Raw genomic sequence first — 16,984 nt, 5'->3', positions numbered from 1 at the left:
TTAGAATTCAATATAATTGGTAACGCAATATTTTAAGCAATAACCCTAGCTAACACAAGCTATATAATATGTTATATTACGAGATACTACATATGTGATAAATGCTTTTCAAATCAAACTTTCAACAACTCACAAGTGTCAATATAAAGTTTATCATAGTAAATAGCACTTTCACATTCAACATTCAGGGCATTTTCACACCTGGCTCCTTGGTTCGGTTCATTTAGACATACATGAAAACAGCAATCACGCTTGGATCCGCATCAAATTAAGCACTGAGGTGGTCTCGGCCCGAATTCAAATGAACTCTGGAGGGGTTCTCTTGTGGTGAGAAAGCAATCCGAACCAAAAGACCAATGAACCAACTTGTATATATGCAATATGGGAACTGCTAATGGCTCGCAGCATGAATTGTACTTTAACTTGTACCAGAGACATTTGAAATTTGGTTTGACGAACGTATTTCTGAACGCCTTTCAAAAACGCATTAAAAACACCGCGGTTTTCAAGGTGTTTACTGAACGTCTCAAGGAGATGGGCTTTGATAGCGCCATTGAACATGTAAATTAGATAAATTATAATAACTGCAGCTAAAAAAGAACGCCACGATAAGCTCACGGAGCTGTTGTCTATCCATCTTGATGGATGACCGTTATGCGCGGAACACCGAACATAAACAGATGCGTTCTGACCAGTGAGAGGACGTTTTACTCACACGTGACTTGCAACACATTTTGGTACACTTTGAAATATTTCCTTGTGAACGTGAACCAAGCCAAGGAGAAAATACAACACTGTAACAATTTAAGTACCCATTTCGGAACCAAGCACAGATCTACAGGTCTGAAAATGCCCTCAGGTTCATGAATGAAAAGGAGTGTGTCTCTAGTTGTAGTAGGGCTATAAGTTACTCATGGAGTGTTGTAATTATAGGTCCAGACTGCACTGTATAGCATGAATATTGTATTATGTAGTATTTTGTAGTATTTCTAGGTTAAAAGCACTAACGCAACACGTGCAGTGAAAAGAACAAAGGAGCAGAGAAAATGTGATAATTGTGTAAAACACTATGCTGATTAAAATGGGAGTGTGCTCCATGCAGTGCTGATGTGATACTGAAGCAGTACATTTACCGCGTCTGGTGTAACATGGTTTTTAGTAGTTGACTCACCCTATGAACATCGGTTCTGCAGTCTTGTTCCTAGACAAGTTGCCTGTTAATTGCTCTAAAAGTATTTTACTTTGTTTGAAGATTAGCAGTTTGGAGCGTATAGAAATACAAAAGATATGTGACAGAATTATTCCGCGTTACTACATCAACCTATGATACAGATTTTACATTACATTACATTACAGCGTTTGGAAGACGCCCTTATCCAGACCGACTTACAGTGATCTCAATTCATACACGCTGAGCATTGCTCAAGGGACCAACAGTGGCAGCTTGGCAGTGCCGGGATTTGTACTCACAAGTCCAACGTCTTATCCGCTGAGCTACCACTCACCATTTTACATGGCAACCAGCAGTAAATCTGTTGTTTTGGGGGTTTTTTTTCACAAGGACAATGTGTAGGCATCTGACTGACCTGAGGATGTGTGGATGCAGGGTTAGCAGTGTACTGATGGCCTTTCCTGAACAATGTGAAAATGAGTGAGATAAAATGAAATAAAAAATAAAAGATGACATACATGAATACTTTTTTTTTTTTTTTTTAAATAATTATGTGCATACTGTAGTCATTTTCTTCTTTCCTTTTATGTTTTTACAAAATTATTTGCGTCATTTTGAGTTTGGGAGCACGTATTTTAAGCGTGTAGTAATGACACATGCATAAGCGGTGAGCGGATGATCTACAGAACGATGCAGTGCAGCGCCAGAAATCCACGAATATACATTATTCGGTGCTCATGAAGACTTGTTTTCTCTTCTATGGATGAGTGTTTACTTTATAAATCTGACTTAAGGTGCATATGCAGAATATTCTTCCGCATTATATTATAAACATGTATTTTAATGCTTATTCATGTCTTTATCAACACAGGCTTCACAAAAAGTGCTACTGAAATCAGTGTAGAATATAATCGCCAAAGGTGCTAATGTGCGATTCACAGGGAACAGATGTAAAAAACAGATGCACTAATGCACAATAACGCATGCACACACGCACAGACTAACTCTCCACTGACTGTAGTGCTCTTCGCTGAAGTGATTATGTGACCATGTCTCATTTTATACTAACGTCCCTAAGGGAATCGCTACATGTTAGAGGGTTGTTGAGCAGTGATTAATGAGGAAGGGAACAAAAGGAAACAAAGGCACTTGGATTTGTTCATAAGTATAAAAGTACAAAACAAACGCCTCTGTTAAGAGGTGGAAAAACTCTGATTTGTTGCTGGAAATAGAGAAACGTCCCCACAGCACAGTGTACGTAATCACATCTCAGTCTAATTACACTGGCTGCTAGCTCTCGTTGTATTACAGGAGGAGTCAGCCTAATTAAATGAGCGCTTGTCCCCACATTAAACGGAAGCATGTTGTCTAAATGGAAATTCACTCCTTAAGCAGGGGGAAAATACAGGGAGAGTAGACAATTAGGAATTTTCCTTGTCTGTAATCATTATTAATGCCAAACACCAACATTTGTAATTCACTTAAAAGACATCATCCATCATCATCTGTTACGGAGATGCAGAAACAATGGCGTGTAACGTCTTAATTTCATCTCTACATTTGCTATGTGAAGCCTCCGACTAGACGTGATTTAAAAGAACAGATTGTTCAAATATGAAACGTAAACAACGTTCCCATTGTCACAAATCATTTAGCGTGGTGCAAGCGACCTCCTAAATCATAATACACTTGTCACAAAGTGCCTTGTCGAGTTGATAATATCTAAAGCAGACTTGCTTCTGTGGTTTCTGTATAACAGTGTTATCTATAAAATAATAGTGAAAAAAAAACGTTTTCTAGTTAGAGGCATGAGGTCACTAAAGTTTGAGGACAGAATTGTATGTTAGAAATGGATGGGATGATAATGTTGCTCCACTTGTTAAATACAGACTTATGGTACCCTCTAAAATCATTGACACCCTTCATGAAATTAAGCAAAAATGAATATAGAAAAAGAATAAGACTCAGTAAATAATATTTTAGAGTCTAGTAGGTCAGTACGGAGAATTCGTTGGTATTGTTTGCTGCCATGCACCGAATTGAAAGTGTCCTGAATGGGCTGACTTATTCTGAGCGGGAGATTTATAGCACTTCTGTGCATTGTGCAGTGTTGGCCTGCAGAATTATGCCAGGGCGAACTATGCAACTGAGCAGGTTATTTAACTGGAAAGAAAATGGAAATTTCAACTGTAGTGATGACAGACAGGGACATTTAAAGAGTAGCCTGCTGCCTCAAACGGTTCTGCCTGGTTCAGACGGAAACAGGTTACAATCCTGTGCCTCGTAGACCTGTGCACCTAAGACCCGTTCAGGACTAGCAATAGTTAGCACTGTGTGATTTTACCAGACTTCACCGAGGCAACTTTTCATCTGTATCCTCCACCATCTACTGCTATGTCTCTTGCTTAGCCTACTGCCTGTAGGATTTCTAGATCAGTTTTATTTGCAGTTATGAGTATTATTTCATAAAGGCTCATTAAGGGGAAACTGTGCCTTCTGTCAGGGTAACAATCCACAGTCGTGGCCATAGCATCATGGCTTTTTATGGTCGTCTCAGCTCCTTTATGTATATAGATTTAAATGCAACACATCAAGTCAAGTGGCTTTATTGTCATTTCAACCATATACAGCTGGTACAGTTACATAGTGAACCGAAACAGTGTTCCTCCAGAACCGTGGGCTACATAAAACAACACACTATCTACATTAGATGACACAGAGCTAAATAAGACCTACTCATTTTGTACATAAAGCGCATGTGCAAATGTCTGCAAACAGCACAAAACAAGACAGAACAGAAAGTACTAAAACAGGACAGTGGGCACAGAAAGTGAAGCGCGGATCAGCACTCAGTTCTAGTGTGGAAGTGTCGGATATAAGAGGTATTGCAAAAGAATAATAATATAATAAAAATTCTGTGAATGTAAACACAACATACTATGACATAGTATTCAGCGGATAAGCGTATACTCGTAATATATGTTATACTATATATGGACACAGCATTTATTGTGGTAGCAGCCAGGTATAAGTGTATAATAGTGACAAGAAATTAAATATTATATTTTTTAGAAATACAATGTTCAGTTGGTGTTCTGTGTGTGTGTGTGTGTGTGTGTTTGTTGTCAGTCTGATCTCTGAGTATTGAGGAGTCTGATGGCTTGGGGGAAGAAACTGTTACACAGTCTGGCCATGAGGGCCCAAATGCTTCGGTACATTTTTCCAGATGGCAGTAGGGTGAAGAGTTTGTGTGAGTGGTGTGTGGGGTCATCCACAATGCTGGTGGCTTTGCAGCGTGTGGTGTAAATCTCTGTGATGATGGAAGAGAGGCCCTGTGATCTTTTCTGTCCTCTCTATCTGCTGCGATACGGTGCAATTTCCAAACCAGGCAGTGATGCAGCTGCTCAGGATGCACTCAATAGTTCCCCTGTAGGGGTGGGAAATGGGCTTTTTTTAGACTTCTCAGAAAGAAGAGGTGCTCCTGGGCTTTCTTGGTTATGGAGCGGGTGTTGAGGGACCAAGTGAGGTTCTCCGCCAGGTAAACACTAAGGAATTTGGTGCTCTTGACGATCTCCACGGAGGAGCCATCGATGTTCAACAAAGAGTGAACGCATGGCTGCATGCGCCGTGTGTCACTGCTGTCCAAGTGGCTGTGGATTTTCTGGGCACGCTTTGCCTCTCTGATGGCCTGTGACAGTTTGGCCCTTGCTATTCTTAGGACCGCTTTGTCACCGGCAGAGTCTCGGGTCCTCGGCAGCACACGCACCTCCGCAGTCATCCAGGGCTTCTGGTTGGAGCGAGTAGTGATGGTCTTCAATACACTTGCTCAGCTGTCAGCCTGTACAACTTGTTTTACTAGTTTGAAAGCATTCTGCAAAAAGTTTTGTATAAACCTTTTTAGACACAATTCAACATTACAATAGTGTATCTACACCCATTTTTTTTTTCCAGACTGAGTATGAGTACATTTTTTGGGACTCATCACTGCCAATACCAGTAGTGATATAAAAATGAGTAATGTACTGTACTTAGTATTAACCAGTCAAGGATGTCATGGAACATTACTGCATATTTAGCTCTGTTTATGTTTCCCCTGTTTAAACAGAGTTTATAATGTTAGCTGGTTGGTTTTAAATGCAGTGCATTTATCTCGCTACATCAATTACGTCGGATCAAGTAGGATTGCAGTGGACAGTGGGTTTTTATGCACTTTTTGTTGTAGATCATCCACCTCTGAGATGCCTTTTTGCTCACCACAAAGAGTTATGTAAAGAGTTATCTGAGTTACTGTAAGCTTCCTGCCGGCTCAAACCAGTTTGTCCACTCTCCTCTCTCTCAACAATGAGGCATGTCCACCTACAGAACTGCTGCTCATTGGATGTTTTTTGTTTTCTGCTCTATTCTGTATAACCTCTAGAGACTTCTGTGTGAAATTCCCAGAAGGTCAGCAGTTTCTGAAATACTCAAACCAGCCTGTCTGTCACCAACAACCATGCCGCAGTTAAAGTCACTGATATGACATTTTTTCCCATTCTGATGTTTGATGGGAACATTGACTGAAGCTCTTGATCTGTACCTGCATGATTTTATGCATCGCACTGCTGCCAATCAATTGGTTGTTTGGATAATTACATGAATGAGCAGGGGTGCAGGTGTTCCTATTAAAGTGGTCAGCGAGTGATTATCTAGCGTTGCTAGCTGACTCATATTGTTGGGTTTTTAATGTGCTGAGATGAAACAGGATGACCGTTCCATCTTTGCACAGACTTAATTAGACCTCAGACAGTGTGAATGCTTGGGGAATCTTTGGCTTTCATCTCCCTCTGCTCTTTTAGAAAGAATAGAGAGGTGCTGCTGATTTGTTTGCCTTATTAATTATAGTAGAGGTGAAGGGGTAGTTTGAGCAGTTTGAGAACCAAATCGGTTTTGCTTGTTCAGGATCTGGTTGAATAATACACACACTGTAAAAGCCAATTAGCCAAGTTTACTCGAGCGGTTTCGGGAACATGATTGCCTTGACATGACTCGGATTGGTCTGAATCATGCATGCTCCGTTTATAAAGTAATTCAATTTTACACTGTCGAGTCACAAGTTCCTGTTTAGGCTTCACTTATAAAATGTGGCTCTCAGAAAATAATCACGTATTTTAGGCACTTTGGACATGCCATGCTACCTTTCTCTTTTTCTTCTCTCTTTGTCTGCTTCTTCACTGTCTGTCTCTTTTTACCTCCCTCTCTATCATCTTTAATGCTCTCACTAATTTTGTGCCGCATACCTAGTCTTTCTTTATCCCGTTCCCTCGGTTGAATTCCCTTCATCTCTTCTCCTCCATCGTCTGTCTCTATCATTCTAAATTTCTATCTTCTGCTCTCAGTTTCAATTTCAGCATCTGTCAGGTTCATATATGGAAATATAGAGAGCAGCTCTAAGTGGGCATGTCTTGATGTCCACTCATCAGAATGTATGCATGCCTTTGAGTCCATATATAGGCTTGAAGACACACCCACCTGTCCCATGCAAAAGTGCACCCACCTAGGTGTGATGTGGCCATATCTTCTGATTCTAGTAAATATTCTTACTGCTACGTTCTGGACTAACTGGAGCTTGTTTATGCATCTACTGGAACATCCAGACAGTAAGGCATTACAATAATCCAACCTAGAGGTAAAAAAAGCATGAACTAGTTCTTCTGCATCATGCAGTGACGTTATATTTCTTATCTTAACAATATTTCTGAGATGAATGAAGTCTGTCCTGGTAATGTTATCTACATGAGCTTCAAATGAAATACACATCTGCCTTTGCGGAAACATACAACTGTGTGTCATCAGCATAACAGTGGAAGCCAATACCATGTTTATGAATAATTTTACCCAGAGGTAGCATCTATAAATAGAAGAAAGCAGTCAGTCTAAAACAGAACCTTGCGGAACAACAAACGTTACCTTAGTATGTGTAAAGAAGTCACCATCTATAAACTGATAGCAATCAGTCAAATAAGACCTGAGCCAGGAGAGGACCGTTCCCTCAACTCCAACAAGATTTTCTAGTCTATCAAAGAGAATAGTATGATCAGTGGTGTCGAAAGCTGCACTAAGGTCAAGCAACACAAGCAAGGAGACACAACCCCGATCTGAGGTCAGTAGTAGGTCGTTTACCACTTTAACCAGTGCTGTTTCTATGCTATGATGAGAACTAAATACAGACTGATACATTTCAGGAATGTTATTCCTATGTTGGTATGAGCAAAACTCATGCTGGGCTACAACTATTTCTAGGATCTTGGAGATAAAGGGGAGATTTGATAATGGTCTGTAGTTGGACAGCTGACAAGAGTCGAGGTCAGGTTTTTCAATTAGGGGGTTTGATAACTGCTGGTTTAAAAGATTTAGGTGCATAGCCAGTGCTAAGGGAAGAATTGATCATTTTTTTTAGAAGAGGTTCAATTGCTTCTGGTATTATCTGTTTGAAGAAACATGTGGTTAAAGGATCTAGTACAAGTTGGTGATTTTCATGAGGAAATTCTCAAGGTCTCTTGAGTAAAACATTCTAATTGCTGATCTGATATAGTTATATTGTTATCTACAGTGTTAGTCACCATTTTGTCTGGCTTTAAATTTATAGTCTGAATTTTTTTACCTGATATTTTCAATTTTGTCATTATTATTATTATTATTATTATTATTTTTTGAAAGAACGCTACTACATATTGATGGTTTGAATGCTTCTGTGGTGCTCTTATTCCTAGTTAATTTTGCTACAGTATTAAATAAGTATCTAGGATTATTTTTTATGATCTTCTATTAGGATGGAGTGATACATTGATCTAACAGCACTAAGAGATTTTCTATAGTACAGGAGGCTCTCCTTCCATTCTGTTTGAAATGCTACCAATTTTGTTTGGTAAAACAAACTTCTTTGGTAGCCAGTCTCGCTAATATATATTTTTTTTTTTTAGAGTATGGAGGCGCACCTCTAATGCTGTAATCTTCTCCATCAGAGAGCTAAATAATATCCACTTATCACAAATAAACCTACTACTAATGACAGAGGAAGAATGACTAAACATCCTGCACTCAAGACGCTGAACTAGCTGAATCTTTGCCATATTGAGTGTTTAACAAACATTAGTCAAAGATTTGTTGATATTATTTTGGACAGATCTGATGTGGATGGCCTCTGTGTGCTGTCCTTAGACAAAAAAAAAAACAAAAGCATTCTTTGAGAAAATGAAAATGCAGCAGAAGGGGACAAATCCACCTACCACATTCAAGGACATACCCGTTTGTCCCACTCAAAGACATGCTCAAGGACATACCCGTCTGTCAAACTCAAAGGCACATCCACGTCAAGGACATGGCTACCAACCACAGTGAAGTATATGCCCACCTGTCCCACTCAAAAGTATGCTCACCTATGTCACTTTGTCTGTCCCACTTAAAGGCATGCCCATTTCCCACAATCCAGGACACACCCACTTGTCCCACTCAAAGGCACAGCCACCTACCACATTCAAGGACATTCCCACCTGCCCCAATCAAAGACACACTTAAGGACATGGCCACCTTTCCCACTATGAGGAATATCCAACCACCACACTCAGACATGGTCACCTACCACACTCAAGGACACATGCACTTGTCCCACTCAAGGACACACTCACTTGTCCCACTCACAGGCACAGCCACCTGCCATACTCAAGAGAACTTGCATCTTACCCACTTGAATGCACAACCATCTTCCATATGCAAGCATATGCTCACTTGTATACTCCAATAAACACCCACCTACCACACTCAGAGACACACACCCCTGTTCTCCTAAAAGACATCCTGTGTTCTGTGTTCTCCAGATTCTCATTTTGCATGATTGACAAGACCATTATAATCACAGCAATGTATTATTCACTGAGTAAAGCTTTCACTTGAGACGTGTATTTGAATAATTTATTACAGACATTAAATGTAGCTTAGTGAAAGAGAATTTTCCTTTATTTCTCAAGCCATCTCTCTCTCTCTCTCTCTCTCACTCTCTCTCTCTCCCCCCATGTTCAGTGGATGGAAGCTGGTCATGTTGGTCTTCTTGGTCCAGATGTTCAGCCACATGTGGTGGGGGTCATTACATCCGCACTCGTTCGTGCAGTAACCCACCGCCTGCTTACGGAGGAGACATCTGCCTTGGCTTACACACTGAGGAGGCCCTGTGTAACACACAGGCCTGTCCAGGTATACAAACACACACACACACACATACACACACACACACACACACACACACTATTTCACCTACACACATAATCCCACGCTCTAATTTAAATATGCGTACTCAAAGCTACTATTTACAGACACATTTACTGTGTATATGCCTAAACACTCACATAACGCCCACATGCAGATGCACACTTACTAACTCACATATGTACATGTCTACACACACACAGAAAGTCCACTGTTCCTACTATATGTATTTATTTATTTATTTATTTAAAAACTAAAGCAAAATGTGTTATTATTCAGGAATGTCTTGACTAAAACTGAGACAAATCTTTTTTTCTTTTTTTTAAATGTGTGTAGGCCACTATAGGTAAGACTATTTGCTTGAATAGGCCAAGTAAGGAATAACAAATGATGGTCTGTGCTGTATTATATTATTATTATTATTGTTATTATTATTATTATTATTGTTTTTATATTTCCAAGGTGTTATTCCACTTATACCACAGGAATCTGCCAAAAATTCTTTAAAAAAAAAAAAAACCTTATTAAAGGATAGCACATTTTAATCATTCATGTTATGGAACATCTGTGAGAGAAGTTAGTTCCTGTTATCACTTACAGTGCTGTTAAAAAGTATTTCTTCTGTTTTTGTGTATATCTCATACTGAATAGTTTTAGATCTATCCATCCATCCATCCATCCATCCATCCATCTTCTGTAGCACTTATCCTTCCTTCAGGGTCACGGGGAAACCTGGAGCCTATCCCAGGGAGCATGGGGCACAAGGCGGGGTACACCCTGGACAGGGTGCCAATCCATTACAGGGCTAGTTTTAGATCTTCAAACGAAATGCAAAATAAAAACAAAGGCAACCTGAGTAAACACACAATACAGTTTTGGGGTTTTTTATATATATATAATTGCCCCCTTAAACATAAAATCTGGTTGTGCCATCTTTAGCAGCAATAACTGCAACCAGATGCTTCCAATAACTGGAGATCAGTCTTTCACAGCACTGTGGTGGAATTTTGGCCCACTCTTCTCTGCAGAACTGCTTTAGTTCAGCCACACTGGAGGGTTTTTGAGCATAAACTGCCCGTTTAAGGTCCTACCAAAGCATCTCATTTGTTCCCAGTCAGTTTTCACTAGGCCACCAAAAACATTCATTTTAGTTTCCTTGAGCCATTCAGAGGTGGATTTACTCCTATGCTTTGGATCATTGTCTTGCTGCATAATCCAGTTGCTCTTGAGTTTCAACTTACAGACTGAAGACTGGACATTCGCCTTTAGGATTTTCTGGTAGAGTGCAGAATTCATGTTTCTCTCAACCATTGCAAGTTGCCCAGGCCCTAAAGCAGCAAAGCATCCCCACACCATCGCACTTCCACCACCATGTTTGACCGTAGGTTCTTTTTGTGAAATTCTGTTTGGTTCATGCCAGATGTAATGAGACCCCTGACTTCCAAACATTTCCACTTTTGACTCATCATTACACAGAACATTCTCCCAAAAATCTGAGGATCATCAATGTGTGTTTGGGCAAAATTCAGAGGAGTCTTAATGTTCTTCTGGGTTAGCAGTGGTTTTTGCCTCACCGTACTTCCATGGACGCCATTTTTGCCCAGTGTCTTTCTGATAGTTGAGAGCTATGAACAATGACCTTTATTGATGCAAGACAGGCCTGTAGTTCCTTCACTGTTGTCCTTGACTTCATGGATGAGTCGTCACTGTGCTCTTGGTGGAATTCTGGAAAGTCGGCCACTTCTGGGAAGGCTCACTACTGTGCTGTGCTTTTTTCTATTTGGAGATAATGGTGCTCACTGTGGTTCTTTGGAGTCCCATTGAAATGGCTTTGTAACCCTTCCCAAACTACTGCATTTCAAATCACCTTCTTCCTCATCATTTCTGGAATTTCTTTCAATTCTGGTATAGTATGTTACTGGATAAGACATTTTAACCAACTCCATGCTGTTGAAAAAGTTCTATGTAAGTGTTGATGTGATTGAACAGGGTTTGCAGTAATCAGGCCTGGTTGGGTCTAGACCAGCTGAACTCCATTATGAATGCAGTTTCACAGATTCGGGGAATTAGTAACTATGCGGGCAAATACATTTTCACACAGGCCCAGTTGGTATTGGATAACTTTTTTACTTCAATAAATTACATTTTGCATTTAAAAACTGTTTTATTTTTTTTTTGTATTTACTCAGGTTACCTTTGTTTTATCTTAGATTTTGTTTTGATTTATGAAATAATTTAGTGTGAGATGCATCAGCAAATCAGCAAATACTTTTTCACAGCACTGGAAGTTACAGCAGCTATAAATGGTCTTTACTTCCTCAGCCTCTTTCTTTTTTTTTTCTTTTCTTTTTTTTTTCTTTTTTTTTAAAATCTTTTTACTGAAACACCAAAAATTACAAAATAACTCTTTTAGCAAGTCAGTTACTGTATATGTACTTTGTTCACATGAGAGGTAATTTTAAAACATTTCATTAGAGACAGATTTATTTCAGCTTTCTGAAATTACTTTTAGAAGCTTCTTATTCTTCTTATTCTTATTGGTCAAATGTGGAGTGCACCTGTGACTGTATTTACAGCCAGTGCCTTTTTGCCATTTGATACAATGGGAAAATCTTGGTGTAGACCTCAGAAAAATTGAAGTGCAGTTCCACCTTAGGAGCAATTTCCAAATAACCGAAGGTACCACAAACATCTGTACAAACAATTGCATGCAAATCTAAAAAATCTTGGGACCACACCGACTGTATCATTCAGGAAGGAGGCACAAATGAAGTCACAGGGATGAACGAAACAGGGTTATTATAGTTTTTAAAAATATTATAGTTTTTATTTTTATTTCGTTTCATTCAAAGTGAATAGTTCCCAAATTGGGCTCTGTCTTGCCATACCTATAAATTTCACCATTAGCACGCTGCTACTAAATCGCTGCTGTGCCAAGGAGTTCTAATACATTACTCTGCCAACTACTGGTCATTTATGATTTGGCAATATTGATGGATCGACTCCGTTTAACCTCTGTTCTTAAGTCGGACCACCCGACATTTAAAATACGATAATAAACGTTTTATTCTTTGAAATTCTATTTAGTTTTCGTTCGTGTTGCACGTGGACATTATAGTTGCAGTTTAGTTTTCGTTTAGGGAAGAAATCGCAGGCATCAGGTACCAAAGTATGAGTATGTACATCCATCATTAAGAGAGTCATACAGTATATTGCCATTCCCTGAAAGGCTGTCACACAAGGAAGAGGCCTGGGGTAAGGCTTTTAATCTGAAGAACACAATCCAAACTGTGAAACATGAGGGTGGCAGAATCATGTTGTGGGGGTGTTTTGCTGGAAAAGGGACTGGTGCACTTCAGAGAATAGATGGCATCATGAGGAAGGAGAATTATCTAGAAATACTGAAGCAAAACCTCAAGGCATCAGCCAGAAAGTTAAAAACTTGGTTGCAACTGGGTCTTCCAGCAGAACATTGATCCTAAGCATATCTTCAAAGTTATGACAAAACGGCTGAAAGACAACAAAGTGAAAATATTGGAGTGGCCTTCACAAAGCCCCGACCTGAATCCCACAGAAAAAACCTGACTGAGTTACACCAGTTTTGTCAGGAGGAATGAGAAAAAATTCTGGCAAAGGAGTGTACTGTGAAAAGCAATGCAGTTCAAGCAATTAAAATGCAATGCCACCAAATACCAACAAAGTGTATGTATTGCTGCCAGGGCATGAATAAGCATACCTGGCATGCATGGTCTTGCATCCTTTCCAGGTGTTCCTGCCTTAATTGCATTTGAATCAGATGGTAAATAGAGTATAAATCCCAGTGTCAGAGGTAAACGATGCATGATAAATGCATTCCTCCAAGCTGTTAGAGATCACACCAAATTTCTGACATGTTAGAAAATTTCATTAGACATCGTGTAATGTGAGCAGTGTCTTGATTGGACATACACATCAGAAGTCCAGCTAGCGATGTCAGTTTAAGTCTATCTGTTACTATGCTACCGTCAGCATTGTGTGGTTGCTTGGTAACCACTTGCTGTAGGCTGCGTGCAGTGACTAACCACCTTGTAATACGACTGCGTTGTAAAGTAATGAAGGCTGCAATAACTGAGCAGTGAGCAGCAATAATTGAGCAGGTCCTTTTCTTTTGAAGTTTCAACTCACAAAACTGTGCAGACTGAGCGTTGACAGCTTGTTAACATTTTCAAAAGTGAGGTGAACTGATGCATCACTGGCATTTAACTTCAGACTCAACTGAGCATGAGATATCATTAGGTTTGCCACCTTCAGTGCTGAAAAACTAAGGGACATCCCAATCCACCTCCGCCCCACAAATGGAATTTTTTTATTATTATTATTGCTGCGTTTAAACCGACTAAAAATAATAATGTTTTTAAATTAATTTATATGTATGAAGGTTAATATATAGGATAAACTGATGGGGTTGTCTGTTCAGATGTTTTACATTCTTAATTGTCATATTTATAGAGGAAAACAGATACAAGAAGTATATGTTATAATCTTAACTTTTAGTCTAAAATCTAAAAAAAATATACCACACTCATGGAGGCATTCACATACAAGAATCGCATGCCTGTACATGCTCTTTCACTGAAAAAGGAGGAAAATCGATATCTCAATATGAAAGCAAATGATAGACTTAAGCATGAATACACCCAGTACCACAGGAAAAGAGAGATAACAAAAAAAAAAAAGCAGCTAAATGGTGAGATATGTCCTCATATATACAGTGGCTGAGATGGGTGCATCTCTGGTATTCAAATGTCAGTTTGTCCATTAGCCAAGGCCTGAGTGAAAGTCTGGCATGACCTTTTTGTGGCTCCACCTGTCACACCATTCATTACGATCACACAGTGAGCGAGGGAAGTGAATACTAATGACATGTGAACAACGGGAGAGCTGACAGCAAGCTTTCATTATGCACAAGTACATTCAAGAAATGATCTCTGTGAAGCTTAGATTCATAAAGTTTTGTCTATGCTTAGAGTTCTTTGTGATTGCTTTGTAAGCATTTTTAGAAACTCTAATAGAGTTTCCATCTTAAGCTTGATAATTAATTACTTGAGATAAACATGTAGCATGAAATGTATCCTATTAGCGCTGAATTTATTTGTTCCTAATTCCATCTCCGATCTAGTATAACACTAGGGAAGAAGGTAGCAAAAAATGAATCGATTAAAATGAATTTGATTAAAAAAAAAAAAAAAAAAAAATGCGTGTGCAGTAAAAATCGAGCTCATGAAATGCTAGAGGATTAAAAAGACAATTGATAAACAGTCATTTGATTCGATAAGTTCAAGAATGATTCAATTAAAAGGTTTGTTCAAATATGGGCCGTGTTCAACGTTTGCCAGCATATTATTTCTTTCATTACCATTCACATGCGAGGTGGCCACACATAAGGGTCGAAGTAATAAGTATTCCATTATAAAAGAAAATAAATGCAATTAAAAAAGCATGAGATTTAAAACTGTCATTACATTAAAATTGCAATGGTAATCATTCATTGATTCATTCATTCTTCTTCTTCTTCTTCTTCTTCTTCTTATTATTATTATTATTATTTAAGCAAGCATTTCGATCTGCCTTATTCATAGTGTAGGATGGGTATTTTTCCTCATTTTTGCACATCATTCATTATTTAGTACATAAACAAAATGTTACTTCCATCTTGCTTTAGTTACTTCTGATTTATTGGGCAGTTTGCATCATAGGTAGTTCTCAGTCAGCAATGATAACCACACAGACATAATTGGCCTAGTATACAGTGGATGGCATACTCACTTTCCCAGAATCTGCAGAATGTTAATACTTTTTTTTAAATAAGAGGGATCATAAAAATTGCATTTTGTATTTTATTTAGTACTTCCCTGAATATAACATAATATATAACATAAAATAGCTTTGCATGTAGTCAGGTTTTTATTTTATTAAAAGCATCCTAAATAAACAACCATTCAGAAATCTGTTTGTACCCAGAAATGAAAAATGACAATGTCATTTGTTTCACATTACTAGCAATAGATTAGGAAGTTCATGAAATATAAACGTGTGGGGTGATTGTGCCCTGAGATGGACTGGCACCCTGTCCAGGGTGTACCCCGCCTTGTGCCCGATGCTCCCTGGGATAGGCTCCAGGTTCCCCGTGACCCTGAAAAGGAGTAAGCGGTAGAGGATGGATGGATGGATGGATGGATAAACATGTGGGGAAAAAATCTGTGACCATTATACAGTAGTATTAAGCTTGATCTTCATTCAAGTGAGCAACATAGTGAAAATGAACCTATAATATAGCCATGTGTCACTAAGATATTATGCCAACCAAACATTTATATATATTAATAGCATTTAGCGTTTAGAGGCTAGAGTGACTTACAGAACTGCTTTATAGTTTCTATCAACAACACATCCTCATGCTAGTTCACTACATAAGGGACTAAGATTACGATCATTCCATAAAAGGAGGACAATTCAGTATGAAAAAAAATACAATTGTTGGCCTAATAAAGTCTGCAATCAAATCCTGATACACACAATAAGAGGAATGTTTACTTACAGTCCCCTTGAAAGTATTTTAATGGCAAAGGCCTTTTTCTTTTTTTTTTCTTTTTTTTGCTTTAGTTTGCCATTTTGGTTTGAGATCAAAAGATGAATTTGAGACAACAGATCAGAATTTCCTGATATTTATAGTGCCCTCCACTATTATTGGCACCCTTGGAAAATATGAGCAAAGGCAGCTGTGAAAAATTGTCTTTATTGTTTAACCTTTTGTTATTTTACTCAAAACATTTGTTCAAAAAATAGCAAAAGCATTGAAAATGCCCATTTCCACCATCATGGCAATAAATAAGAAGTTACAGTCAACTGTAATTTATGGAAATGTTAGGAATCATCCTGGAATTGGACGTGTGTCTATATCGTCTCAACGCACTATGACGAGGATGGTTTGAGTGGCCAAAAAATCTCCAAGGATCACAGCTGGAGAATTGCAGAAATTAGTTGCATACTGAAGATCAGAAAGTCTCCAAAAATGCAATCCGAAGTCACCTACATCACCACCAACATTAAAGGTGGTGTCTCTTTAATGTTTTGGGGCTGTTTTTCTGTCAGAGGACCTGGACATTTTGTTAGGATACATGGCATCATGAACTCCATGAAATTTCAACAGATATGAAATGAAAACCTGACTGCCTCTGCCAGAAAGCTTCAAATGGGTCGTGGTTGGATCTTCCAGCAGGATAATGAGCCAAAACATACATCAAAATCAACACAAAAATGGTTTACTGACCACAAAATCAAGGTCCTGCCATGACCATCCCAGTCCCCTGACTTCAAACCCATAGAAAACCTGTGGGGTGAACTGAAGAGGAGAGTCCACCAGCGTGGACCTCGAAATGTGAAGGATCTGGAGAGATTCTGTATGGAGGAACGGTCTCAGATCCCTCACCATATATTCTCTAACCTCATCAGGCATTAAAACTCAGAGCTGTCATCTTGGCAAAGGGAGGTAGCGCAAAGTATTGACTAAAAGCGTGCCAATGATTATTGTTGCAC

General features: G+C 38.9%; 1 protein-coding gene across 2 annotated transcripts in view; it reads left to right on the top strand.

Moving 5' to 3' along the window:
• Positions 1-16,984, top strand: part of sema5a (sema domain, seven thrombospondin repeats (type 1 and type 1-like), transmembrane domain (TM) and short cytoplasmic domain, (semaphorin) 5A) — a 241,796-nt gene that overhangs the window by 206,782 nt on the left and 18,030 nt on the right. For both annotated transcript variants that reach the window (XM_053611959.1, XM_053611960.1), the window contains one exon: positions 9,227-9,397. In XM_053611959.1, coding sequence (XP_053467934.1) covers positions 9,227-9,397 — 171 coding nt within the window. The remainder of the gene's footprint in view (positions 1-9,226; positions 9,398-16,984) is intronic.

Source organism: Ictalurus furcatus, chromosome 23 (assembly GCF_023375685.1).
Source record: "Ictalurus furcatus strain D&B chromosome 23, Billie_1.0, whole genome shotgun sequence".
In the NCBI taxonomy this organism is placed as follows: domain Eukaryota; kingdom Metazoa; phylum Chordata; class Actinopteri; order Siluriformes; family Ictaluridae; genus Ictalurus; species Ictalurus furcatus.
Note: the sequence above shows the minus strand (reverse complement) of the source record. Positions and strands in the feature narration are given on the sequence as shown.